The sequence below is a fragment of the Meriones unguiculatus genome, chromosome 4 (assembly GCF_030254825.1).
Source record: "Meriones unguiculatus strain TT.TT164.6M chromosome 4, Bangor_MerUng_6.1, whole genome shotgun sequence".
NCBI lineage: Eukaryota > Metazoa > Chordata > Mammalia > Rodentia > Muridae > Meriones > Meriones unguiculatus.
In genome coordinates this window covers 96,832,377-96,858,619 of record NC_083352.1, presented here as the reverse complement: position 1 = coordinate 96,858,619, position 26,243 = coordinate 96,832,377, and the positions used below count along the sequence as shown (strand labels likewise).

At 55.5% G+C, this 26,243-nt stretch overlaps 1 protein-coding gene across 2 annotated transcripts; it reads right to left on the bottom strand.

Moving 5' to 3' along the window:
* Nucleotides 1–528: 528 nt before the first annotated feature.
* Nucleotides 529–20,351, bottom strand: Foxn4 (forkhead box N4). 2 transcript variants are annotated; one of them, XM_021634689.2, is made up of 9 exons: nt 20,263–20,351; nt 8,693–8,838; nt 6,954–7,078; nt 6,761–6,880; nt 6,416–6,543; nt 5,827–5,923; nt 4,827–5,034; nt 2,863–3,255; nt 529–2,106 (listed from the first exon to the last, which is right to left on the bottom strand). In XM_021634689.2, exons 1-9 carry the CDS (start codon nt 20,346–20,348, stop codon nt 1,850–1,852), a joined length of 1,560 nt encoding a protein of 519 aa, XP_021490364.1. In that variant the 5' UTR covers nt 20,349–20,351; the 3' UTR covers nt 529–1,849. The 2 variants fall into 2 exon arrangements, with proteins under 2 accessions (XP_021490364.1, XP_021490356.1); XM_021634681.2 differs by having other exon boundaries at nt 6,761–6,871; nt 20,263–20,348.
* Between the last annotated feature and the right edge of the window lie 5,892 nt (nt 20,352–26,243).

The following is a 26,243-nucleotide window of genomic DNA, read 5'->3' as shown; positions in this document are numbered from 1 at the left end:
GGTAATGGTTATTTGAAGTTTTCCAAGCTGCCATTTCTTCACCAGCAAAACAGGGGTACTAAGTACTAAGCCACAGCCTCCCCGAGGGCTGCATGCGCTCACGTGGTGACCATCCCTGGCCTGGCCTGTCTCGGGTGATGAAAAGGCGGGAGTCTTTCTGCTGCACTGGCCCCAGCTTGGAGCAGCCTTGCTCGAGCCTGAGGCTGGCACATTCGGACCCAGGACCCCCCCCCACAGACACGCACCACGCATGCGCGCGTCCTCTGAGCCGCTGCTTTGAGAGTAGCTGACAATCGTCTATAGTACATTCTCAAGATGCCACCTCTCACATGTTCATTGTGAGGACAGTAAATGCCAGCCATGTGAATTTCGATGACTGGCCCCATCCCTAGGCTCAGATTCAGGGGGAACTTGGTGCCAGAGGTCCGGGTTTCCTTTCCGTGCTGCGCACCGTCGTTTCCCTTCCGCCCCTGCCGGCTGCACCGCGCCACACAGCTGCTGTTCAGCCTTTATTGACAGTTTCTCAGTACTACACCTACAGAGTCTTGGCACTGCCCGGATATGGGGTCCTAACACTTAAACAGTGTGACCTAGCGAGGGCCCCGGCACGTACGGCCACGTAGCAGCTGAGCCAGGCTGGCCAGAAGGGCCGGGCTGCATCGTCTAAAGACAGCCGTGCCCGTGCAGTTCTAGATGTGGGGGGCGCCTAAGAGATGGCCCTCGAAGACAAGGCTTCACGCTGCCCTTCCGGACAGCTGGCCCCCCTGCTGGCCCTCCAGAACACTGAGCCCTAGGGTGTGAACTCCCAGATACGGGGTCAGATATCAAGGTAGAAAAGGGTGGGTGGAGGTGGCCCACCCCTCTCCCCAGTGACCCCACCTGCATGCAGAACCCTCACTTGGAAAACCCAGTGAAGGAACAAGAGAGCAATCTAAGAATAGACACAGACAAAGCCATGGCAGCCAGAGCCGGTAATGTCCCACGCTGTACTGCTGCTCGGGGTGACGTGAGCTCATATCTTCCGGTCACAAAAGTCTCAGTGCTGGCACAGGTAGTTCTCGGCCCTTTCCTCCTGTCTCCACCCCACAGGCCTTAGAGAAATCCTCTTCGAACTCAAGAGTAGATGCGAGCCATGATGAAACACCAAGAAAAAGATCTGATCTAATAGGAAACGGATGGGGCACTTCCCAGGAGCAAAAGCGCTTGCCGAGTCTCTGAAGGGGATGGGGGGGTGGCTGCTGGGGCTGCCTGGGCAGGCTGGAGATGTGGGGTCACTAGGGAGTTGGGATTGCTGAGTGGTGAGGAGCCGCCAAGGGTCTCGTTCCAGAAACCTCAGCTGGGGTCACAATAAATATAAATAAATGTACACAGTCAGCTGGCTCTGAAAACTCGAGGAGGAATGGGCAGGAGCCTGCAGTGGATGCCGGCAGAGGTCGGCCATGTCACCCTCAGGCACAACCAAGGCTGACCTGGTCCTTCCCCAGCCTTGGGCCACGCTCTGAGGCCTAGGCAGGGGTTCCTCTCCTAGGAGAATGCGTGTGCTCAGAGCCTTTCCCCTGTGACTCTGTGACATACCACTGTGTCCTAAGGTGGGCCACTGACCGTCCGGGGCCCTGCCAGGAGCCTGGACTACAGAGAGCCAGGTCTCAACATAGCCATCCCCCTGTCTCGGGCCCTGCAGGAGAAGGGGAGGCGGAGTGGTTGCCATTCTCCCACGCTTCTGACTTGGGTGCCCCAGAAGCATCCTGTGGGAGCATTGGGGGGAGCAGGAAGAAGCAAGAGCTGTCACTTCCTGTCAACCCGCAGCAAGACGCTGCGGAGCCTGGGGCCTTTCTTCCAGGCCGGCGGCTCAGAGTAGAGCTATGGACTTGCTCCCTGGAGTCCCCAGGAACTGCGCAGAGGTGGCCGCCGATGGGGCCGCACTGTCTGGCGTGGAGTACGCAGCATAGAGACCCGTCACCTGCACCTCAGGGAAGGGCTGGTCACTGCTGCCAGACACAGGGGCCAGGCTTGAGGCCCCCAGGTCACAGCCCAGTGGGGAGTCCCCGAAGGTCCCCAGAGCGTCCAGGCCGAAGCTGTCCTCCTTCATCTCTTCCCACAGGTTACCTTACAAAGACAAAAGCATTTGGGTGAGCCGGCTTAGGGCCAACCTGCCCCGAGTTCAAATCCCCTTCTGAGGGAAAGAGGTAAAGACCATGTGCGGTGTTCGAGGCCTTGTGTTGTCACAGGGCAGAAAAGAAGCAGAGGTCCAGCCCTGGTCTTCCTCCTGCTGCTATGTGTCCCTTGGAAAACCATGTTAGTCTCTGAGCCACAGTATAAGCCACGGCCATGACAGACCTCTGGGCTGACTCACCTGCCGCCTGGTCCTATTCCCCAGTGAGGGACAGGACATGAGGGCTGGAACACAGCAGGTGCATGCGTGTTAGGGCCGGATGGGTTGGGAACATTCGCTGAAGCACACAGCACCCTGCTTGGTTCTTGGACGCGTCACCCTCGACTCACTGAGGGGTCCCATGCCTAGACTCAGCACGCACAACTTTGAAGCTATTACTGAAGAAGAGTCTGGAGGTGCAAGCCTTAAATCCTGGGTCTGCCAGTGGGTAGCCAGGGGAGCCGGGCTGGCAATTCAACTTCTCTCTACTTCCGTGTCCCCATCAGCAGAATGAGGATGAGGTGGCGGGGCCTCGGGACTGCGGCAGGGCGCATGGTGCCTAGGCAGTGTGTGGCTGGTATGCAGCAGGTGCTCATTAAGTGCTTACTAGGTGTGGTGCTTGTCGTATGCTAAGGGCGGCACAGACAGACCGCTGCTGGGCTCCCGTCTCTGCCCCCAGCCCCGTCCGACCCCCGTCTCCTACGCCTCACCCTGCAGAGCGAAGTCCATGATGCTGGGGTCCAGGGCGTCCACCTCCGTGCTCATGTCAGTGCTGATGTTGAGGAAGTCCCCGGGAGCCCTGCCCATGGCTGGCTGGGGGAGAGGCCCTGGGCTGGGGTTAGGTAGGGCATGCAGAGGCGGGGTCTGCGCTGGCGCCGGCGAGTCTGGGGCCAGGTGTGCCTGAGGCTGGACCTGGTGGTGCAGGGGGACTGACTGCAGGGACAGGGTCATCAGTGGCTTTGGTGGGAGCTGGGGGATGGCCAGGCAGCTGTGGGCCATGGCCACCGAGGTGGCATGAGTCAGCACGGGGGCCTCAGGCTCCCCGGGTTTGCCAGGACGCCGGCAGCTTTCCGGCCGGTCTGAGATGAGCTTGTCCAATTCCTCTGCAGACAAGTAGGAAATGTCACTCAGAAGTTCCTGCTGCCACCGGGTCCTAAGTCCCCGTGCCACCACCTATGTGAACCTAGCAACTGTCTTAGACTCTCTGTCTCCTCTTTGACGGGATGGTATGATACAATCTGCACTGGGTTGCTATGGAGATGTGATGCCATCCCAAGCCGTGAAAAGGCCTTCAAGGAATGGGGGTGGCCATGAAATCCTAGCAGCTCCTCCCATATAGCACAGGCCTGTGCCCCAAGACTTTATTTGAACGCTCATGAGCCCCACTCCAGAGGGAGCTGTGGCAGGGAGGAAGGTCCCGTCAGACAGCCGGATCATTAATGCCAAGGAGACCTCCCTACTCTGCCCAAACACAACCCTGGAAATCATGCTGTGGGCTAAGTGGACCCCCTTCTGTGAGAACTGTTACAAGCAAAGAACAGAAATCATTCTTTAAAAAAAAAAAAAACAAAAAAACAAACAAAACAAAACAAAACAAACAAAAAAAAAACAACAACCAGTGTGTGCGTGCATGTGTGTGTCAGGTCAGAATACAGTCCCAGGTATCAGGCCCTTGCCTTCCACCTCGAGACAGGGTCTCCTGTCATGAGCTCATGCCTGCCTCCACCAAAGGACTGCGAGAATTACTGATGTGCGCGCCACATCAACCTTTACCTGGATTCGGGGTTCCGAACTCAGATCCTCACACCGCAGTGTGTGCCTTTCCCACTCAGCCATCTCCCCAGCCCCAGAAATCACTGTTCGGCTCTTTCCTTTACCTCCTGGAATGCGGCACAGTGCTGACACTGGACCATAAGGGGCCCAAGATCTGGCCAGACCATTTTAGAGACCACAATCTAGAAGGCCAGATGACCTGCCCTGGAGCTCCCAGCCAGCTTAGCCCACGGCCAGGGAGGCCTGGGATGGGAACCACAATGAGCCCTCTCCCCACTTCCTGCCAAAGCCCCTCCGAACGAGTGGCTCACCACTGCCCCACCCGGCACCGACCTTTGAACCTGGACTCACCTCACCTAGTCAGCTGGACCCTCTGACCTGTGTGCCCCAGGGACCCGCCCATCTCTTCCTTCCCGGCACAGCTTGAAGACACATGCTGCCATGCCTAACTTACTAAGATATATCCATTCATTCATTCATTCATTCATTCTCTCTCTCTCCCTCCTTCATTCCTTCCTCTTCCTTCCCTCCATCCATCCCTCTCTGTCTCTCCCCGACCCCACTTGCACACCGGTGCTTGTCCTGCATCCGGAGCTACAGACAGTTGCAGCAGCCCAACATGGATGCTGAGAAGCAGAGCCCCGTCCCCTGTAAGAGCGGGAAATGCTTTAACCACCCAGCCACCTCTCCAGCCCTCTTATTCTTTCCAACACCCATGTCAGCGCCACTCCGGAGCTGCGAAGTGAGAAGCCAGGGAGAGCAGATTCAACAGCTCTGCACGTTTCTCACTGAATCCCTGCCTTTGCTGGCTTCCGGACAGGGGCAGGCGCCGTGGGAGGCTAGGGAGATGGTGGGTGCGTTGGTGCGTGCGTGCACGCATGCGCAGTGGTCCGGGGCTCACCCGGGTTGGCCATGCTGCGATGTATGGCGGCGAGATCTTTCCTCTTCCACTTGTGCATCTCCTCCTCCATCTTGTCGATGCGTGCCAGGTTCAGGGCCCACAGGCAGCCCTTCCGCGAGGAGCCGCTGGACTTGGTCTCCACCTTCTCGAAGCACTTGTTGAGTGACAGGTTGTGTCTCACTGAGTTCTTCCAGCCGTCAGGCGCTGTCTGTGGGGAGACATGGATACCCGGCAGGCTCCTCAGGCGATCCCGCCCTGGCGATTCTTTCTCTGCCCGGGCACACTCAAACTCCTGCCGGTCAGGGCAGGACCCAGGGAGTCAACAATACAAGCTGGGGAGATGAGAGGGAAAGGTGGGGGCTGCGGCGCCCGCAGGAGGCCCCGCCCTGGTGGCTGCGGACCTGTAGCTGGACCACAGACTCAGGCTTCAGCAATGGCCCCTCTCGTCTCATCTCCCACAGGGTGGGGATGGGGCAGACTGATGCTAAGGGCTAGGTAGCTGCCCAGTGAAAGTGGTGCAGCTCATGCTGTGTTCCTAGGCAACCAGACACTGAGACCCAGCGCTCCCAAACCACACAGTCCAGCATTTCCACCCAGGGATACCATCCAGGCCCGAGATCCTGCGATCTGGCCTTTGGGGTTTGAAGTAACTAATGACCGCTGACAAGATCTCCCCAAGTCTTTCTGAGCGCGCCAGCGAAGGCTCTTACTGAGGTGTGTCTGGGTCTGTGTTGAATAACTAGGCTGCCCCCGCCCCACTCTTTTCACCCTAAGATGAACGAGCTCTGTTTCATCCAACAGAGCCCTTTTCAGATGGCCCATTCTCTTTGTAAATGGCATCTGTATGGGTGTGCTTGTGCCCGTCCTACCTACCCAGCGTGACAAAACCGTGGGGGCTAAGAACGTGGCTCAGTGTGGTACTGAGGAGGCCCTGGGTCCCGGCCGAGCGGGGAGAGGCAGCGTGGCTCTGGCATCCCGCACCCTGGGTCCCAACCCTCACCTTGAAGTAGGGGAAGTGCTCCTTCATGAAGCTGTAGATCTCGCTCACGGGCAGGCTGCCAGTCTTGCTGCTCTTCAGGGCCATGGCGATCAGACAGCTGGGGCCAGAGATGGGGCCGCAAACAGACCTCAGGTGGCAGCCCAAGGCCCGGGCTGCCAGGAGCTCTGTGCCCCTCTATACTCCCAAGCTCAACTCCTCATCAGCACCTCTCCCTGCACCCGTGCCCATCCCTTCCCTACTCTTCTCCCAGCTTAGCCACTGCAGTGAGCTGAGAAATCCTGCTTGCCCTTTGACCTCACTCCCATGGGCTTTTAGACGTCATCCAAGATGCCCTCCCTACCCCCAAAGCCCGAGATACTGACTCTCATTTCTGTAACTGACTTTCTAATGTGAAGAAACAGGCTCGGAGAGACAGAGGCATACAGCCTGTAAGGATGGTGAACCGGCGTCTGATGTGGGGTACACGCCAGTCCCTCCCATGGCTGGATTCCACCCTCGGGTTCCCTTGGGAGTCAGGTCTCCTTTCCTAGCTGTCTAAGAGTCCCTAGAGGTGGCCCCTGTTTCTTCCTTCCGGGTGGGCAGGCCTCACCTGTAGGAGTAGATGGGCTTGGGGTAGTGTTTGGGGTGCAGCTCCTGAGATGAATGTACGGCCCTGTGGGCCCCTGGGTAGGAAGGCCGAGCTGCAAATGGAGAGCCATAGAGGCCCACAGGAGGGCACTTCACGGGAAGGGGCGGGGCCAGGCGGCAGAGAGAGAGAAGGGTGGTGAGACAGCGCAGAGGTAAGCCACAAAGCCCAGCCCAGCCTCTAACTGCAGGGAGATGTCCCCTTGTCCCCAGCAAGGCGTGAATGGTGCAAACAGCACTGGACATAGAGGGGGTCTTATCCGAGGGAGCCTGAGCAGGGAGAGGAGCAGAACAGTCCCCTGGCTGGTACCTGCTGGGACCCCGGAGGTAGAGGGAACTGGACTTGGGCAGCAGGCGAATACAGCTGTGGCATTTCCGGCAGGCCTGATGAGGACTGACCTCCCGTGGGGAACGGGTTCATCTGCTCGGCCTGGAGAGGGTGAGACAGCCGGTCAGGGAGGGCCAGGCAGCCTCCCCTCTCCCGGCCCTGTAGCGGCACTTACGCTGGCTCTGTGGCTGCCTATGGGGCCCAAGCCCAGCATGCCTCTGGGGACCATGGCAGTTTGGCCACGGAGCAGGGGACGTGGGGTCGCGCACACATGCAGGTCTTGCATGCCAGCCAAGGCACCTGTAGGAGGAGGGTACAGAGAAGCCGTTCTGCTGGGAACGGTGGCCACGGTGGGGCCTGGGGGACCACCATCCACCCCAGGACCAGGCACGTAGCAAGTGTTTCTGAATCACTTTTCTGGAATGCGCTGGTCAGACGTGGGGATCCTACAACCTGTGTAACCTGGCCAGCCTCAGGGTCCCCATTTCCACTTACCCCTTTGCCCATTTACAAAGTTGCAGTTAGATGAGGCGCTGACCTACCGAGCGCTTAGCACAGGACTGGGTGTGTAATACATGTGAGCTAATTGTGACAACTGTGATGGTGATAGACTGCCTTGGTTCCTGTCCTTTATGAGCTAAAGCACCAATTTATCGTTCTTCTTCTCCAAAGCTTCATGGCTCCTTGGGACCTCCCTATTTAGATACCAATGCCTTTGTGCCCCCCCTCCTCCGTGAAGCTCTGCCAGTCTCTGCTAAAGATTAGCCCAAGAACAGCAGGTGTACGCCTGCTTCCTGTGCTGGGCCTGTGGCACACATTACTAATCTATCACAGATTCTCATGGCACCATTTCTAATCAAGTAAAAGTGACCTGCAAGATGCTGCTGGCCCTGCCTTTTTTTTTTTTTTTAACCATGTATCAAACCCCAACTGCTTTAAGTATGGACCCTGTAAAAATATTTCTGTTTACTTTCCATGCAGATAAGGAAACTAATCGGAGGGGCAGGCACATCCCATTGCCACATAGGTCTTCCAGGGTTCTACATTAGAGTTAGAAAACTTAGCAGCAGGCCAAACCTGGCCCATAGCCTGAATGGTCAATAAAGTTTTATTGGCACACTGCTGCACCTCTTTGTGGCTGGTTTTATTCCTCTGTCAACGTCAGTATTAAATAATTTGAACTTTAGACTTTATGGATTAACAAGCCTAAAGCATCTATTTCAATAGCAAAGGCACAGCAGAGCGCGCTTGTGATTCCAGCACTTGGGAGGCTGAGGCAGGGGGAATCTGGAATTCAAAGCCAGCCTGCAATATTTAGGAAGACCCTGTCTCAAAAGTAAGCAAATATTTCCTGGTCCTTCGTGGAAGACATACATCAACGGCTCTGCACATTGCCCAAAAACAACTTGCTCCCGAGCCATCCTGCTGGACACTGATGTCCGCTACTGTCCTGTTCTTGTGCAGCAGTGGCATTTCTGACACCATTTCCCCTCAGTGCTGTCTTCAGTCCGCTTTCCACTGATGACAGCTTCCCGTCATTGGCGGAGCACCTATGAAGTGCCAAGCTTCTCTCAGAATCTTCCAGAACAGAAGGCAGTACACTTGTTTCCTGAAGGGCCAGAGAGCAGAGGCTCCAGGCCTTGCCTGTCACCTTCATTTTCTTACATTCTTCAGAAACTCTAAACCCTACTCTTGGCCTGTGCAAGGGTGGGCCTCAGCTTGCATTTGGCTCATCGTGAGTCTGCTGACAGTGTGAGGTGTTTGAGATTGCCTTCCCAGGAGCCCCAACTTCCCGGGGCGGAAAGAGGGGATGCCTCCCATTTCACAGATATGGACAGAGAGGGCAGAGAGACAAAAGGACCTCCCAGCAGGCCGGTGGCGGCATCACAGGTCACCTCCTCCCCTTGAGCCTACCTGGGTGTGGGTGTGACAGGCTGGGGCCTCCCAGGTCTATGCGTCCGCTTGCCATCTGCTGCAGCCGAGGCACATCCACGGCCGTGAGCCATGACAGTGACTGAAGGTCCCCGGGGAGCTCGCCATCACCCGTGGGAGGCAGGAGCCTGTTTCAGAAACCAAAACCTCAAAGGCCAGAACTCACTGAGCACCACCGTGTGGCCACAGCAGAAAACGCCACACCTCGGATCACTTCCGGGGTCACCGTTCAGATGTGGGTGTGATGAAAATAGCGTTTATGAGTCCCTTCACGCTGGGCACTCAAGAGACACCAGACACTGTAACTCTGTCTTTGGACTCTGCCCCTTCATTGTATATACCCAAATGCCCCCCAAACCTCCAAATTGAGATTCAAAACACCTCTGGTTCCAAACACTTTGGATAAGGTGTAAACACACCATGTCCCCCTTTTCACACATGGTAAACTGAGTCTCAGCACTATGAGTCTCTTGGTCAAGGCCGTTAGCACAGGAAGTTCGGGTCCAGGTGCAGCCTGCGGCCAGGGTTTTTTCTTGTGACCCCGGCAGCCCTGGGAGCCCCACCCGGCCCACCAGTCACCAGCAGGCTGACAGATACATGTAACGAGTACACACATAGCCTTGTGCAGAAAGAGAAAGGCTGTGCCTGGCAAGACCCCAAATGCGGAGGTGACTCTGGTGTCCCCGGAGTCCCCGAGCCACGTGGCTGACAGCTTTGTGATGGCAGCTTGTGTATGCCGGACTGAGGTGCCCACAGCACATCCGAGCACCATCTCATCAGTACCAGGGGCTGTCCGCTCTGTGGCTAAGAGGCCACAGCCTGCATCCCACACCCTAACGTGAGACAGGGTCTCAGAGAGATTGAGGACTACGTGGGGTTTGTGCCTCTAGGTCCCTCCCACATCTGCAGGGTCCTGGAGGCCTGTCAGTCCTTCGCCTGGCACCTCCAAGCCCACATTCCCTCTCTCCCCCGTCTCTGCTCTCCATCCTTGTGTTTTAGAGCCACAGTTAGTGCTGCCGTGACCTCCACTGCTCAGTTGTTATGGGCCTGGGCCCTCAGCCCACGAAGTCCAAGTCCGTATCAGGCGACTATCGGCTGCCTCGGCCATTGGTTGCCTCATAGGCAAACAAGGCCTGGAAACCATTTGAAAACTGGCTGGTCCCTGTCGGTGGCAACAGTTGGCCCGGCTGCTGTCCCCTGGTGGCCCATTGTGTCACAAACGACTGTTGCCCCTGCCGCACGTGGCCCCCATTGTTCTAAGTCTCAATGCTATTGTTTCTGTGTTTTCCTGGCTGCCACCCCTTTGGCCTGCTCATAACTCATCTATCTGAGTGACGGCCCTGGCTCTGGCCTGGCCCATGCCATCTGTCCCCTAGGCCTCCAGAGACTATGGTGTGAAGGGGAGGGCTTGACCCCACTCTCTTGTCCTCCAACCTCCCAGGGATGCCTGTGAGAGCCTCCCTCCTTCCCCATTGCCCCTGCTACTCTGCCTCAGACTAGGGGGATGTAGAGGCAAGTCCCTGCCCTTCGGTTTCACAAGGCTCCAAGACACCAGCATGGACTAAACCTGCCAGGGGCAAATCCTGGTTCCCAAGATATGTACCGTGGCCATTTCCTTAGCTGCCATTAACACCAATAGTAGTATCTTGATTAAGGATAGCCTGGCTGGGAGCCAGCAAACACACAGCCCAGCCATAACCACTAACCAGCTCCACCGTTAAAGGCAGGCACTGATTGACTTGAGTGACTGAGTGACTTCTCCCATTTTGCATGTGGAGAAGCTGAGCTGTCCCTAGGTCCTAAGCCATCTCCCATGGAGTGAAGACTGTCAGAGACAATTCTCAGGAGTGCGCCACAGGGGCGGAGTAGGTGATGGGGTGAGAGGGCGAGGTTGGTGCTGTGCTGATGGAGGTCCCACTTCCCCTGCATCCCTCAGTCCCTCCTGAGCCTCCCGCAGCTGTCACCGTGCACCCAACATGCTCAGCACACTCAAATGCAGCCTGGACTCTGCATTTCTGCCTTTGCTGTTTCCTGCCTGCCCGGCCCTTCCTTGTCCTCCTCCTTCCCCAAGGCATCATCACCGCTTCTAGCTATTTCAAGTAGTATGTCCCTCACAGGTTCCCCGACTGTGCCTTCAAATGGTCCACTGTCACAGGGAGACAGTCACACCGGGGTCCCAGTCTTGACCAGGACAGGACAGGATCATTAGGGCGCTTCCTTCCCCCAGGGGGGCTTTCCTCCGCCAGTGGACAGCCACGTCGCCCATGCCCCAGCTTTGTCACAAATCCTACACTGAGTGCTCGCCGCTGCTCCTCTCTAGCTCGCTATTTTATCTTCAGCCCTCCCACATGGCTGGTTGAAACAGGCCGAGCCCTGGTCACTGACCCCAAGAAAGTCATGAGGGTGACAGTCGGGTCTGGCCATCCTAGAGTTGCTCTCTGACCCCCTGAATTCCTTGACTCAAGCACTGGGAGGGCTACAGAGAATAGAAGACTTTACAGATAGGGAAACTGAGGCTACTGCAGCAAAAGCCCCTTTGCATGCCAGCGAGGTGACGAAGCCTTGGTCCTGGTTTCTGCTGCATTTTTGTTCATTCCTGACGCAGGCTCGAATGTCTTCTGGGGGGACAGCCCCAGTCTGAGCCCAGAGCTCTCGGCCAGTTTGTAGGAGCAGGAAGTGCCAGGAGGGAATGCCAGGGTCGTGCTCAGGTGCGAGATCCACCCCTGGAGACAACCCGAGCCAGCTGGCACTCGACTGGACAGGTCCTTGGAACTCTGAGTACGTGAGCTCAGGCAAGTCCCTTCAGGCCTTGAGCCCCTGTCCCTGTCCCCTGTGCTGCCATGAGCTTCAAACGAGACGGTATGCAGTCACCTTTTAGGATAAGCTGGGCCCCTGTTCTTTTTTCTTGAGGTCTGTGACACCTCTGCTCTGCTGCCTCAGGCATGCCAGGAGTCACCTGCTCCTTCCTTCTGCCTACCCCTAGCCGGGATGTCTGTCTCAGTGTGCCGGCCCTGCTTGACCCAGCCAACCCCGATGCAATCCCTTGGGGGAACACTAGAAGAAGTACACTAGCTCGAAGCCCTGTCTACTCGCCCTGTCATCACACAGGAACCAGGGACTGATGCGTTGGAGGACAAACAATAATGGGCTGTCCTCACTGTCCAGGCCAGGAGCACGCCAAGGCACCCTCTTCACAGCCGCGTGAGGCCCTCCCAAACTTCTTCCTCACCAACTCCTGTGAGGTGGACGTTTCTTTGAAGACTCAGGTGTGTCTTGTGATGTTCTGCTGCCAGCGGTTTGAGGGGCTGCTGAAAACATCCAGGGATAGACTCTGAGGAGAGGAGATACCGTGGCCCGCAGACAGTGAGACGCCGCCTTTCTGGATCGACATTGCTTGGCTGGTTTTCATTCTTTGACACTTGACTTCGAAAAGGGAAACGTTCCAGAGAACTTCTCAGGGCACTCCAGCTGAGTTTTGTGGCCTTTGCTGACTTGTTCCAATTCAGTGACGTCTTACTGTTTCTGCTGAATCATGCTGATTTGTGCTTTTTGTTTCAGCCATTAGACACCTTGGGCTGTTTAAGTTTGAATCTCCTTGAAATGTTTGAAACAAATTACTTAACTCATAAATCCTTAATCCAGTTGTAGGCCTCAGCCAGCTAATACCTCTCATTAATTTTTGAAAATCGTTAGGAATTTGCAATTGGTTCCTGTAGATCTGTACCTTTTGTGGTCAAATTTTTTGTTGACTGATTTTATAACCCAAACAGGTGAATCTTCTCTTTGTATTTTTTTTTTTTTCTGGCGCAATCTGTAACCCCCAGCATGGCAGAATCCTTTGTGTTTCCTTAAACATTTTCTCTAAAGTATCTGCGTCAGAATCAACCAACAAAATATCATCCATGTAATGATATATGATAGATTGAGGAAATCGCCCGTGAATTACTTCTCACAGTCTTCACACAAAATACTGACATAAAGTTGGACTGTTTAACATTCCCCGTGGAAGTGCCTTTCAATTGTATCTTTTTATTGGACCACTATTGTTCAGAGTGGATACTGAGAAAGCAAACCTTTCCCTATTCTGATCATACAAGGGTGTTGTGAAAAAGCAATCTTTCAAGTCAATTATCATTATACCCCTGTGTCTCCCATCCAGAAGCACACATCTGTGCTCAACCTTGCCTCTCCCAGCGATTCATAGGGTGTAAAGTCCGGGTCCAGGACATCGCTGAAGAAAAGACTCCTGACTTCAGGTATTTTCTTGCTTCCTGCCACCAGCCCTCAGAAGAACACATAATCCCCGACCTTAGTTTTTCAAACTGTAAAATGGGTGTGAATGAGAATAACGAAGAGACCTCAGACCCCTAGAGGAAGATACCTCAGACCCCTAGAGGAAGATACCTCAGACCCCTAGAGGTAGTTTGTAAGGGTGGCAGAGAGGTGGTTTGAGATCTCTCCTGCCATCATGAGAGGACATACACAACAGAATGAAAAAGAGACAGAGCAAGTAGCTACGGCAGCATTCAGAGTAATTTTTACCAGACAAAGATGGATACTTGCAAATGGAGGAAAAGGCAATGAAAGTCTGGCCTGGCCCTGGGGCTTCATAAGCCTGTTCTGCTCACTGTCTGTCCTTCTGTTTCTCAGTGAGGAGAAACACTGGGCTCACCAGGTTCCTGAGGCCCACATGCCTGCCAGCTCTGGGGTGAGACAGAGAGAGAGAAAAAAAAAAAAAAACAAAAAAGCCAAGACCAGCTCTTCCCCCCTGTGCCCCCTCCCCCAGCTGAGTCTCTGTCACATGACTGACAGGGTGACATCCTGTTGGGTGACATCATGTGCTTCTGAACCATTCTAAGACTCAGTTTCCACATCTGCATAAGGGGTTTAGCAGCCTTGAGGCAAAGTGACAACTATAGGGCTGACCCTTCGGAGATCAGAGAAATGAGCACCTGCTAGGGAGAGACCGGGGGTCCCTGGGTGGGGTGGATGTCACTGTCATGGCCGCCAATAAACTCGGCTGTGTTTTCTTTCTGGTCACTCACAGTGTATGCCTTTCCTTTCCTTCCCCGTGTGACCTGGCCTCTCCCTGGCAGGTGCCTCCACTCTCTCAAGCCTTTCTGACGCCCCCAGCAGGCACTGCCCAGGTTTCTGGAGACCCTGAGCGTCTAGAGGAGTGACAAGGGTAAGACAGGAGCTGAGTCTCCTACTGGGTGCAGTGGTCCCAGGAGCTCCCACTACCAAAGGAAAGGACTTTGTCTCCTCTGCAGAAAGAGCCAGGAGCGGAACACAGGCCCCTGTACACAGTAGACACTCAATACCCCACTTTCCAGATGGTCAATCCCAACTCTCTTGGGCCTGAGCAGGAGTGGAAGACCCAGGCGTTCCCCATGATGACAGCTGGGGAGTCTGAGCAGGCATGGGGGGATAGCCTGAGCATCCAAGGGGCTAGCTGAATAGATAGGGGGCTAGCCTGAGCAGGCAGGGGGCTAACCTGGGAAGACAGAGAGCTAGCCTGGGAAGGCAAGCCCAACTTAAGCAGACAAAGGGCTAGGCTGAGCAAGCAGGGACTAGCCTGAATAGATGGGGGCTAGCCTGAGCATACAAGAGGCTAGCTGAACAGGCAGGGGGCTAGCTGAGCAAGCACATTAAAGCAATGGTTTAGGGGTCCCTGGGGTGACCCTAACAGTACATTTTTCCCCAACTCAGGGAGTCTTCACCTGAGCACCTCTAATTCAGCTGCTTTCCAGTAAGCGCCCCCTCCCCCAAACATCGCATTTCCCTATTCAAACACAGTACCTTACCGACCTACGGGCCAACTGGATACCCTTTCACTCAGAAAGGGTGGGGTCAAGTCTGGTCGGCATGCCAAACCCATAAATGCATAGCCCACATACCTGCCCCACATCTCCCGCCTAACTCTTCTTGGGCCTCAGTTTCCCCACTTGAAATACCACCAGAGGGTAGCCTTATTTTATCCCCAGGGGGTAGAGGCCAGACCCGGGTGTGTGTGTGTGGGGGGGGGGGTTATGTGGAGGCCACTGGGAAAATCCACATAAGCATAGCTAGCTGCTCTCACTGTGGCCTGGTCTGTGGGGGCCTATTACGTGCCATAACACCCCATTCTAAGCTGTGCCCAGAGGCCCTGAACTCACCAGGCCCACTAGCCTGGGAGCCAGGCATAGGCTGCTTGGCGTTCTCTCTGGCACGGTAGTGAGGGGTAACTAATCAGGACAGGCTTCAGGCGAGTCAGGCCTGGCTTGAACCCCACCCCCCAGGCTCTCAGCATCCGGGAGACTTGTCTGTGAGCATCTACCGATCTGTGCCTCAGTTTACTCGGTTGTAAAATGGGAGCCCTCGTGCTGCACCCCGCCGCCCTGGCCTGATGAAGAGCAGACGAGATGAGTGCAGAGGAGGGAGGTACTTCTTGCAACTGGCAGCGGCTCGTGTGATTGGCTTGCATGGACTGAGCATGAACTGGGCTCCTAGCAGTGTCTGACCCTTAGAGGGTACCCACACCAACTCCACATGCACCGAACTGGCAAGCTGACTTTCCCTGTGTCTAGGCGGGTGACCCTGCATGGCCAAGGGGGAGAGCCAGTGGTATGCTCACACACCCAGGGGCCCTTTGGCCTGGAGGAGGCTACCTCTCAGCCCCAGCTCACAGGCGCATGGCACGTGGGCTGTGGGGCTAAACTGAGGGAGAGGCCCCAGCCCTGCAGCGTCTCTCGTGGGCACTCTGCCCGCTTGGCTGTGTTGAAGAGGTCACAGCCTCGAGGCATCAGTGTTAAAAAGGATCGTGTTGCTGGGATCCCCATGGAGACACAGTCCCGGTCACTTCTGGACACCCGAGCCGGCTATCCTGGCTGCCTGGGAGACCAGCTCTAGTGACCGAGTGGCCTCTCCTCAACTGCTCGCCTCAGCTCCTCACACATTCTAAACTCCCACCCACCGGAAGGCCTCCCCCACCACACACAGTTTTCCTCAGCCTGGCATGCTGCTCCACACACTCTAACTCTTCCTCAGTCTCTGCTGTGTCTGCTGCTCAGAGGCGCCCTCCTCAGCTGCCCCAGCCCTGGTGGTCCTCTGACTGAGCAAGTGCCATCCCCCTGTCGATATTTACACAGGTTGTTTAGCTTCCTGTTGTGTGAGGACAATGCCACCGTGTGTGCGACACCCTGTCATTCCTTCATGTGACAAAAATTTGCCCCCCCCAAGGTGGACTGGACCCCCCAGCTGCTGCTGGTCACACTCGCCTGCTCGGCTACAGCTTCTGTAAGGCTCTCTGGCCACAGCCCAGTCGGAAGCCCACAGTGGGCATCACCGATGCTGCCCTTTTCAGGGAGGAGGCACATCCGCCCTGGGCTCAGATCTCATCTCCACCTCTTTGTAGCTATTCGACCTCAGTAAGCCCGGTCACCTCTCTGTGCCTCAGTTTCCCCCCACAAAGGAAATGAGCTCAGCATGGTTCTCAGCGCAGGGCGGGCGTGAGGCAGGACAGGGTGGCATGCGGGCACAATGGGCACACGTGTTTTTGGTGCTCCAGCCCCATTCCTAACGTCTCACTGTGTCTTCTGCTCCTCCTTGGATGAGCCCCAGAAAGGGTGTACCAGCAAACAGTGGAGGAGGGCAGTCGGAGCCACACCCCCAGCCCTGGATTCATGACAAGGAGGTGCCCCCACCCTCCTGGGCTGTGGCTGGTGAGAAACTGTTACATCTCCACAGACCGTTCTTGTCCCCAGGATTAAGCCTCCAAGGGCCGTGTTTACCCAGCTCACATAACCCTTTGTGATACCTTTCAGAACGGTTGACGGAAAAAGGAAAATTAAACACTACTTTGCACGCTCAGAAATCCCCTGCAAGACGGAGAGTGGAAATAAAGTGATGGGGGGACGGGGGAGGTTCCCGCCTAGAGTGATAGCTGACTTGGGACTTAGTGTGTGCATGTGTGCTTGCACGCGTGTGTGCATTTTGTGGGGGCAGCCTGAGTGAAGCCCAGCAAGGCTACGCCTCTCCCTGTCCGTACAGTAGCCAGGATGCTATTCCATATACTGACCTTGAAGATGAAAGATACAAGTCTACCCCAGAGGTCACGGCTGGTGGGCGGCGCCTCCCTGATGTTCCACCCTCACGCACAGGGAGGGGCCCCTGAACTGTTTGCTGTCACTCTGCAGTGTTTGTCTGCTCACCCATCCACCCAGGCGACGCTGGACGAGCCAATCTCAGCCCAGCACTGTGGTTCTGCCATGTGAAGGGGGCCCTTCCCTTCCCAGGATCACTTCCTTTTTTAGGGCAGATCCTTACATTTTGGGAAGTCAACAACAGTCAGGCAAGGGGAGAACATACCGTCGTGCCCTTCCTTGCTCATTTCCTGCTCTGTGGAGAGAAAGCCCTGGGCCTGACCTCTCTGAACTAAGTTCGAAAAGTTGAGGCAGCTGCTTAGGATGTTTTTTTTCCTCTCCCCAAACACAAGCCTGTGGGCCAGCGCTGTGGCTAGCCTGTTTTCTTGTCTGTTGACGGAGATGAAGCCAGGGTCACCGCAGTAAGGATAGCACGAGGCCCACACTTGCTGGGACTGAGCAAGCACCTAGCATCCAGTACCCAGCGGGATAGTTAAGAACTATTCCTTGGCATTCTGGGAGCAGACGTACCACCCTCTGCACTGAGAGGAAACCCAGCTAGAGCTAGCAGGGCGCAAGGCTGCTCAGGGAGAGAGCTGCAGAGAGTGGCGGCTCTGAGACCGGTGACTGCTCCCTGCCCGGGCCTCCACCACCGACCCCTGACAGCTGCCCCAGAACTGGGCCGTTGGCTGCAGCCAGCAACGCCCTCCCAGAAAGTGGGCTTTGGAAGTTAACTGACGGCTAAAGTAGCCCCCCGGGGGCCGGAGCACCAGGCAGCTGCTTGTGGCCTGCACGGTGGGGCCCCGGAGGTGTTGTCTGGACTCACAGCCTACAGGATCTGATCCCTGGAGACGTAGGAGCACAAATGAGAGGCTGTAAACCTCTCCCGGGCTATTATTCGGGGAGAAAAATGGGAGTTGCTGGAAGCAAAGACTCCCTGCACAGAGTAATTATAAAATCTCCTTTCCAGGAGGAAGCGCTGCCCTGGGCTAGCCTAATGTCTTGCCAGCAACAGTCATGGCAACTTCAGGCTTAAGTCCCGGCATGGCCTGTCACCTCCACCATCATCTTGCGAAAGCATTAACCCTGGCTGATCCAGATTCACCCCTTATCAGACTGTCACAGGGATGCGGCCCTCTCAGGACGGTTTGGGGGCAGCTGGTCACTATTCAAGAGGTGGCAGCCCAAGGCACAGGGCTCCAGCGGCTCCAGTGAGGCAGCCTCCCAGTAAGGTTGTCTGCCGTCTGGAGGCCCTAGCTGTCCAATGCAAGGAGGGGAACCTCTGCTCTGGGAAAAGTGTGCGGGGCTGGGTCCCAGGCATCTCTGGGTCCAGTGCTGACAGCACAGAGTCTGCTTCTAGCCCCCATTCTCCCGCTGGCTGGTCAGTGGGCAGAATACACCTGCCATCCCCCGGGGCTGCTCTCTGCCTGCCCTCCCCTGCTTTGGGGATGCACGGGCCTGGACATGCAGCCTCAGCCTCACGGGAGCCTCCACTGGGTGGCAGCTGGGCACCTGGATGCAGGGATTCCATCCCACCCTCCCCGAAGGCCCTCTGTGGTTCCAGCTCCCATGCATTCCAACATGGCTAAGCTGGAGGCGGCCATAACAGAGCTAGCTAAGCAGCCTGTGTCCTGCAAGTGTCATCATTAATCCTTGAGGCAGCCTAATTGTGCCCATTTAACTTATTATTATTATTATTATTTGAGGACTTTCATATCACAGTACACGAGTAGAGGTCAGAGGTCAACTCTGTGGAGTTAGTTCTCTCCTTCCACCATTTATGTGGGGTCCAGCGATCGAACTCAGTTCACTGGGCTTGCACCACAAGCCCCTTTACCTACCAAACCATCTCACCCAGCCCCAACCCTGTTCGCCTTCAAGACAGGGATCTGAAGTCATGGGACCAGTCAGAGGCAGGTCCAGGAACTGGCATATGTCTGACCTCTAACCTTTGTTCATCCTACTCCCTTTCCTGACCCTTCCATCCAGCTGTGGGAAGAACCTGCTCTCTCTTCCCACTTGGAGGGCAGCTCTGGGAAGAGCTGCCCAGGGAACACAAATTAGCTGGGTGCCGGCTGCTTTTATGGTAGTTTTTCTTTTCTGTTGGATTAAACCAAAGACACCTTAGGGGTGATGTGACCCAGGCTCATCATATCATCTGTAAGTGGCCAACCCAGATGTGCCTGCTTGGTTGCCACAGCAACCCCAGACCTCTGGTACCATTTACCTCCATTTTACAGGTGAAGAAACTGAGGTTTAGAAAGTGCCACACGGCCAGAGAAGCAGAGATGCCCACACAGCCCCCACTCCTGATTATTTAACCCCTAAGAGCAAGAAGGAAGCCCAGAGGTCCCAGGTTGGATGATTGGATGACACTGGCCTTGGCTTCCTCCCCTGAATGGTGGACTCAGCAGAGGCCGGGAATGATGGATACCGGAACGGCCCTTGCACCTGGGCCAGGTGTTCCACACAGCATCCCCCCCTCCACCCCATAAGATAAACCCAGCTGTTTGAATCCTAGGCCTCCTTTGTGTCTAGAGGCGGCCTTCTTCTAATTGGGGGCTGCTGGATGCCTCAGCAGGCAGTGCTCTTGCTGCAGCTGGCCCCCTGGGCCAGACAGCCCCTGGGGTAAACAGGCCTGATCCGAGGTGACAGCCTGGCCTTCCCAGGGCAACCCCCATACTGGCCCCACTCCTCAACCAAGACATGGTGCTGCCTTTAGGGCTCTGGGAACCAGGTCAGGCCACCCCATCCTCCAGGGAGAGAGGCTAGCAGGAGACCCTTTGCCATTCTGAATCCTCCTCCTTCCTTTCTCCCAACGGCTGTGTGCTCTGCACTGAGCTCTGCCCTGGGCCTCAGTTCTCCCACCTGTAAAGAAGCCTTTGCTTGGGTCTGATTTTTGGATAAATCCCTAATGGCTTTCCAGAAAGAAGAAAGGTCCAGAAGGCTCCCCCACCCTCCCCTGAGCTTTGGTTTTGTTCTGAGAACCATTTTGCTTGGGCTTTACTTTCAGACAACTTGGTCCACAGAACTCAAAAGAAATCCCTCAAAAGAAACCCCCGAGGCCCTCTAATTCCACAGTATCGTTTATTTTACACGGAGAGAAAACAAGGCCCAGAGAAGGCAGGGGAAGGGCTTGCCGAAAATCACACAGCCGGGCTAAGAGCTGAGTTCTGACCTACAACCTCCCAACATCCAGAATGCTTTGGGGGGGGGGGGGAGGTGGACATTTCCTAGAGCTCCTGCTGGGGTCACCAGATAGGAAGCAACAGCCGCTGCTGTCACCACGATGCCCACAGTCTCTAACCCAGGAGGCAGTCCCTCAGAGGGGACACCAAATGAGAGAGAGCACTCTGAGACGGAGGCTTTCTGGCCCCATCAGAACTGTGGAGACAGCAGGCAACTCCACCAGCATGCAGACAGGGCCCTCACCTGTACTCCTGCGGAGAGCGGTGGTGACTGTGCCCCGAGCTTCTGATCATTCCTGACATTTTGGGCGGGATGTCACTTTCTATCATCTCCTTAGGATAGGGGGAAAAAAACAAGTAAAACAAACAAACAAACAAACACACACAAAGTTCTCATCAACCCCGAGGCAGGCGGGGCAGAGACCCACAGCTTCCCACAGTTCAGAGGCGACTAACAAACGGTCACAGTCCCACGGAAACCCTACAGGGGTTTAAGAGCCAAGTGAGGAGAATGGGTGAGATTCCAAGTTCTTTCAAATTCAAGGGGAAAGGGGGAGGGGGGAGGGGAACCCCTAAATGGAAACGTCAAGCTTCGGGAAAGCCCTGGCAAAACAGAAATGCGAAGGCTTGCAGGTCCCATTCTCCACCGCTATTGAGTTTGAAAATGAAGAGATCATCAGAAAAGTGGGACTTGATGGGTCCGGGGACCCATCCGCGGGGCTCCCTCCCTGGAAGGGGACTCCGGACGCCGGCGCTGGAAACCCGGTCCACGCACTGAGTCATCCATCCCGGCCACCCACGAACACAGCATTAAGGAAGATTCCGGGGTGGGGGCGCCCCTAAATCCTCTAAGCCAGCCAAGCCTGAAGCAGGCGTGGAAAGCCTCCAGCCCCGGTGGGACCCCCCGTGTCGGACGAGGCACACGGCCCGGCCTGCACCATAGTACCTGGAGCGGGTCCTGGGCTCGCTGGGGGCGGCGCTGCGACGGGGGGGGGGGGGACTCCCGTGCGCTCGCCCCTCGCTGCAACTTGGCCGCCGCCGTCGCAGCTCGAACCGTTTTTAAATTTCCCTCTCTGGAGCTGTCCAGCTCTGAGCATGCGCAGTAGGCTTTCTGGTGGGGTTTTTTTTTTTTTCCCCTCCTTTTCCCTAAGGGTCAGTTACAGGGCAGGGTCAAGGGGATTTCAGCGGGCGGATCCCAGCAACTCAGCCTCGCGCGCCTCGAGGCTCCTTGCCCTGGGGAGGGGCGGTCACTGGGGGAGAGACACCCCTCTTTTCAACTTTGCGAGCATGCGTCCGGGATGACGGGCAGGGCTGAGATGCTGATGCTGTGGACAGGGGATCGGGCGGCCGGAGGGACGAGAGGCGCAGGCACAGAACCTGTCCCCCACCCCCACCCCCCGCGCGCGCACACACCGTGGGAACGCGCCCGGGCCACCTGTGGCTCCAAAAAAGCCCGCGTCACTCAGGGGACCACGACAGGGCCCGGGAGCCCCGAGGGGAGCGCGGCTGGGACAGTGGCCTGCCGCCCTGGACGCCACAGGCCGTTGGGGACCGTGGCCCGCCCGGGCTCCCGCGTTGCTCCGGGCTCCGCCCCGCTCCAGCCGCGGGAAAGGTGGCGCGCAGTGCGGGCGGCCCCTGGAGCAGCGCTCCGAGTAGTCCCAGGCTACAGGGCCCTCTCCACCTGGGATGCGCTCGGACCCGTGCCCCCACCCCAGTCCTCCTTGCCCCGTGTCTCTCCTCGTCCCCCAGCCCCTCCCCCGCCGTGGGCTCAGGTGGCCCTGCTGCCCACTGAGCGCTGCACCCTGCTCGCCCGAGCCCAGCCAGCCCCGGCTGTCACCCTCGCTGGGTATCCCGCACCTTGACCCGCCTTACATTCATGGAGAACCCCGGCTTCCAGGGCTGAGTGGGCCGGGTTTTCACACCCCCACCCGTGCTTATGACCCTGGCTCCTGGCCAAGGCTCCTTGTGGCAAGTGGGTGCCCTCACTTCCTCCTCCTCTGCCTGAGTAAAAGCGTTGACTTGGGCTTGAGTTCACAGGGGAGAAATGTAGATTACAGATGTTGATCGGGGCAGTGCTTGGGAAACTTCTCAGTTTTCCTCTCTCCAAGACTGTTTAAAATCCGACTTGGGCCGGTTATAAAGGCGGATGAAATAGTTCACGTGGTCTGTGTTACTTTGAAGGTCCCTGCATGGCCCAGGACTAATTCACCTGTTCGGGTATCCCAAGCGTTTGTGGGTGTTTTAACTTCCCTTTGAAATAACCCTGCTTTCCTTCAAGACCGGTGTGTGGGGGTGGGGTGGGGTGGAGGGGGTTCTGTGTTCTGAGGGCGGGTGTAGTCATTGACAATGAAACCTGGAAGGCCAGGAAGGTAGAGGAAGGGGGAGGGAGGAGGGAGGAGGAGGGAGGGGGAGAGAGGAGTCGGGAGGACCAAGAGAAAGAATTCTGTCTCTGAAAACTCCGGCTTCTCTGTTTGGACTCTGGCTGGGCACGGCCATCATTTTAAACTGAAGAATGGAGGTTTTGAGTTCTCTGCTTGGGATCAGTTAGTAAAAACAGTGACACCCACACACCACTGCTAGGAAGATTTAGAAGCCCTTTTATTAGATCCGTGTATTTTTCCCCTTACGGCATCTCTCTGCTCTTGGTCACCGGTGGCCCTGGAACCTTGGGGTAGGGGTGAGGCGTTGCATAATTACTCTTTAGCAAGTGTCAGGGCGGATTCTACAGTCACGGAAATTGAGGCCACTGTGCTGGTGAGGCCCAGCTTGAGTCCCGGAGGACCAGCTCTAGCCTGTCTCTCTTTGTCAGAAATGACTCCACCTGTTCCCACAGCTTGCTGTGTGGAGAGGGAACCCCAAGCCTGGGTCTGATGACTGCAGCCACGCTTAACAATCCTTCCCTAGCTAGAGCCCCACAAGGCTTGACAGAGACCAGCAGAGCTGGAGGAACAGGGCAGTGGCTTTTGTTGTCCTAACTTGGGGTCTTGACAGTCGGTTCTTAGTAGATTTTGGTGAGTATGTGTCCTGTGTGTGTGTGTGTCTGTGTCTGTGTGTGTGTGTGTGTGTGTGTGTGTGTGTGCACGCGAGCGCACCGTGGTTAGGAGAAAGTATTTGTCCCTGCTGTTGGCTGTGAGGTCAGCAGCAGCTGGGAACATTTCATATATCCTAAGAGACGTTTGGACAGCATTCTCACTGAACAAATGACAATACTGACCCACTGGCAAGGCCAAGCAGGTTTCCTTTAATTGAGAAGTTCAGTTTCCTTACGGGTCATGAGCGTTTCTCCTTTCCTCATAAATCTTGGCTTTTTCCTTGCTAACTGCTGTGATCTTTTCAGGGAGGAGGACACAGCGATAGCAAGGACCCAGGATCTGCAGCATCAGGACCAGTCCCCGACACACACGCACCTCGGAGCTGCCCAAGCTGCTTGGCCTCCTGAGCTGCAGGGTGTGTCTGTGAGCAGAATTACTAAGATCTTTCTTCCCTGGAACCACCCAGGGCCACAGCCCCTGGCTGTGTCATGCACAGGGTAGGCTTGAGAGTTGGGGTATATTTTTCCTGGCTTTGTGATGGGATGGAAACAACACCTACTTAGGTGACATGATACATTTCTGGATGGAAACACCATTCAGCACCCTCTTCCACGGGTGGTCAAGACAGTGGCTTCTCGTTCTGATTTCTAAAGGTTCAGTAGCCCAAGGAGGCCACTGCCAACTTGCTTGAAAACAGTTCCTGGATACTGACCGAAGCATGGGCTCCTTCTGGGGGAGGTGCTGGAGGACACTCCTTTGCTCTCGTGGCTGACCTGTGGGTCAGGGTCCCTGGGGGACTATAGAGGGCCTGCCGCAGCTAACTGCAGTTACTCATTTCTATCTGTGAAACCTGTGGTCTCCTCCTGGACCCAGCTCTGTGGCTGTCATGTTTCCAGCTCATGAAAAGGCAGAGATCACTTATAAAGCCAATCCTGTTGAGGAGCGGGTCCTGGAAGGCACACGGGACAAAGTCCAGGATGACCTCATTTACTTTTGTTGTCATTATCAATATGTCGGCACAAGGATTCCTATGTGGTCCTTTTTCCTTTGGGATGTATTTTCTCATTTGAGATTTCTTTTTTTCTCTTTGAGGATCTAAAGAACAAAAGGTGGGGTCTTTTTTCTTTTGGGACTCAAAAAAAAAATTGAGTTCAGTGTTTCAAGGATTCTTACAGTGGATATAAAAACTCTCCGGCTTTCAGAAACCCCGGGCCGTGTCTGCTCTGGCCTGAGCTGTGATGCAGAAACTGAAGGATCCATATTCTGGAAACAGGTCAGATCAGACCTTCTGTGACAGACATGGACACTGGCAGCAGACACCCCCTCCCCAAAAGCAGAGAGGGGCTCCCGGTAAATGCTTTGGGGATAAACCTCATGTTGTAACGTCAGTGAATATATTCTCGGCTGCGATAACACCCCAAGTGTCAAGCAGTTATCATATTTGGGTGAACCTTCAAAAGACAAGGTAAATAACGTCAAAGCTATAATGGGTGTCTACAATCAAAACAGCTTCGTCTCGGCTGTCTCTTGTTGGCTATTACTAAATGCATGTCTCCATCGTTAGACGGTTAAGTGGCAGTCATTAGGCCAGGAAGACTTTTGAGACACCTCCCAAATCTCTTCAGGGCATGATGGGTTGTGTGGCACAGTCTTAGCTCGAAGCAGTTTGGGGGAGTGAGTAACGTGTCTTGGCATCTCCAGCCGTGCAGCTTTCGTCTGTTTGGCCTTCCTTTCCCAGCCTTTCCTGGAAGAGTGACGGCCGTCGGCTTGCAGAAGGCAGCACCTGATGCCTGTGGGCACTCAATGGAGAGGGCCCCGTCATCAGGTGTTTCAACAGAGTGAGCCTCCCAGAGAAAAGCAGACAAAGAAAAGTCTTTGTCTTGAGAAGGATCTCGACTTTTTCATCCAGTAAAATTGGGTTTTCACTGAAATGGCCAGGAAGGTGCAGCACAGCTCTGCCGCCCAGAGGGGCTAGCTCCTTCAGGATGACGTCATCACGGCTCCAGGCTAGGCTGAGCTGGGGATTCTTACCCTCCAGTCTCCTCAGGAAATCACATTCTGCTGTCAGTTGCTGGGACAGCTGCCTTGCCCCTGGATTCCATAACTGACTTCATTTAGACTGTGTATGTTTCACGGGGTGATTTTTCTACCATGCAGGACTTACGGCTTATGCCTCAAGACTCCTGCAGTGGGCACACTCATGTTCCTCTCTCTCTCTCTCTCTATTTCTTAAAAATGATCTCCTATAGCTGCCCACCAGAGCAATGGAGCACGACTTCTTTTTCAACAATTTAAATCAGATGCCAGCATTAAAGACTACTCGAGTTGGGGTTTCCAGCTTTGCTTGGAAAACCTGAAACCTTGGTCCCAGGAGGCCCACAAAGTCTTAACACAGCCACCAGCTGGGACTGAGTGCAGCTGTGCCCCTCCGCCCCATTAGAGAGGTAACGATATGCCCTGCCCCTAAGTCCTAGGTCTTCCCAAGTGTTTGCACATGGTTCTCATTGGCCACTGGTGTTTTTCTTATACTAAAGACAAGAGTAAGTGGTTGTGTGCACACGTATGTCCCTGCTAATGCCTACCAAAGACCGTTGGGTGCTAATTCTTCAGACACTTATTTGTTCTGTTTGTGTGTATGCGGTGGGAGCACCCCTCACACACACACCATGTGGAGGTCAGAGGTCAACTTGTAGGACCTTTTTCCTCACCATGTGGACTTGGCAGTACAACGTCTTTACCCACTAAGCATCTTGCCAGCCCTAAGTGCTCTCTCTCTCTCTCTTTCTCTCTCTTTGTGTATACACACGCGAGCGAGCCTGTGTGTTTTCTCTGTGTCTCTGTGTCTATCTATCTCTGTCTCTCTCCCTTCCTCCATCCCTTCTCCCTTCCTCCATCCCTCCTCCCCCTCCTGACTTTTTCTGTCCAGCGGTGTCTCAATTGCTCTGTGCCCTTTCCTGGGTCCTCCTGATAAGACTGCAAGGCTGTGGATCTGCACCCATCTGAGGAAGAGGGAGAGAGCTCTGAGTTGAACTCTGTGGATTTTGCTATGTCGAGTCTTTCTAGTTGACAGTGTCTGTGCCTGGTGCAGGGGACCTATGTCACATTCTCCTCCCTCCTGCCTCTCTGCACAGGTGAGAGGTGTGTTTTCTGACAGCCAGGAAACAGCCTATCTCCTATGGCCCTGACTCAGGTC

Excerpts from the sequence above, each read along its gene's own strand:
- Foxn4 (XM_021634689.2), bottom strand. The coding sequence starts at position 20,348 with ATGATAGAAAGTGACATCCCGCCCAAAATGTCAGGAATGATCAGAAGC. Across the intron at positions 6,544-6,760 it reads TACCTCCGGGGTCCCAGCAG|TGCCCTCCTGTGGGCCTCTA; the intron begins GTACCAGCCAGG and ends CTTCCCGTGAAG. Across the intron at positions 2,107-2,862 it reads CATGGACTTCGCTCTGCAGG|GTAACCTGTGGGAAGAGATG; the intron begins GTGAGGCGTAGG and ends TGTCTTTGTAAG.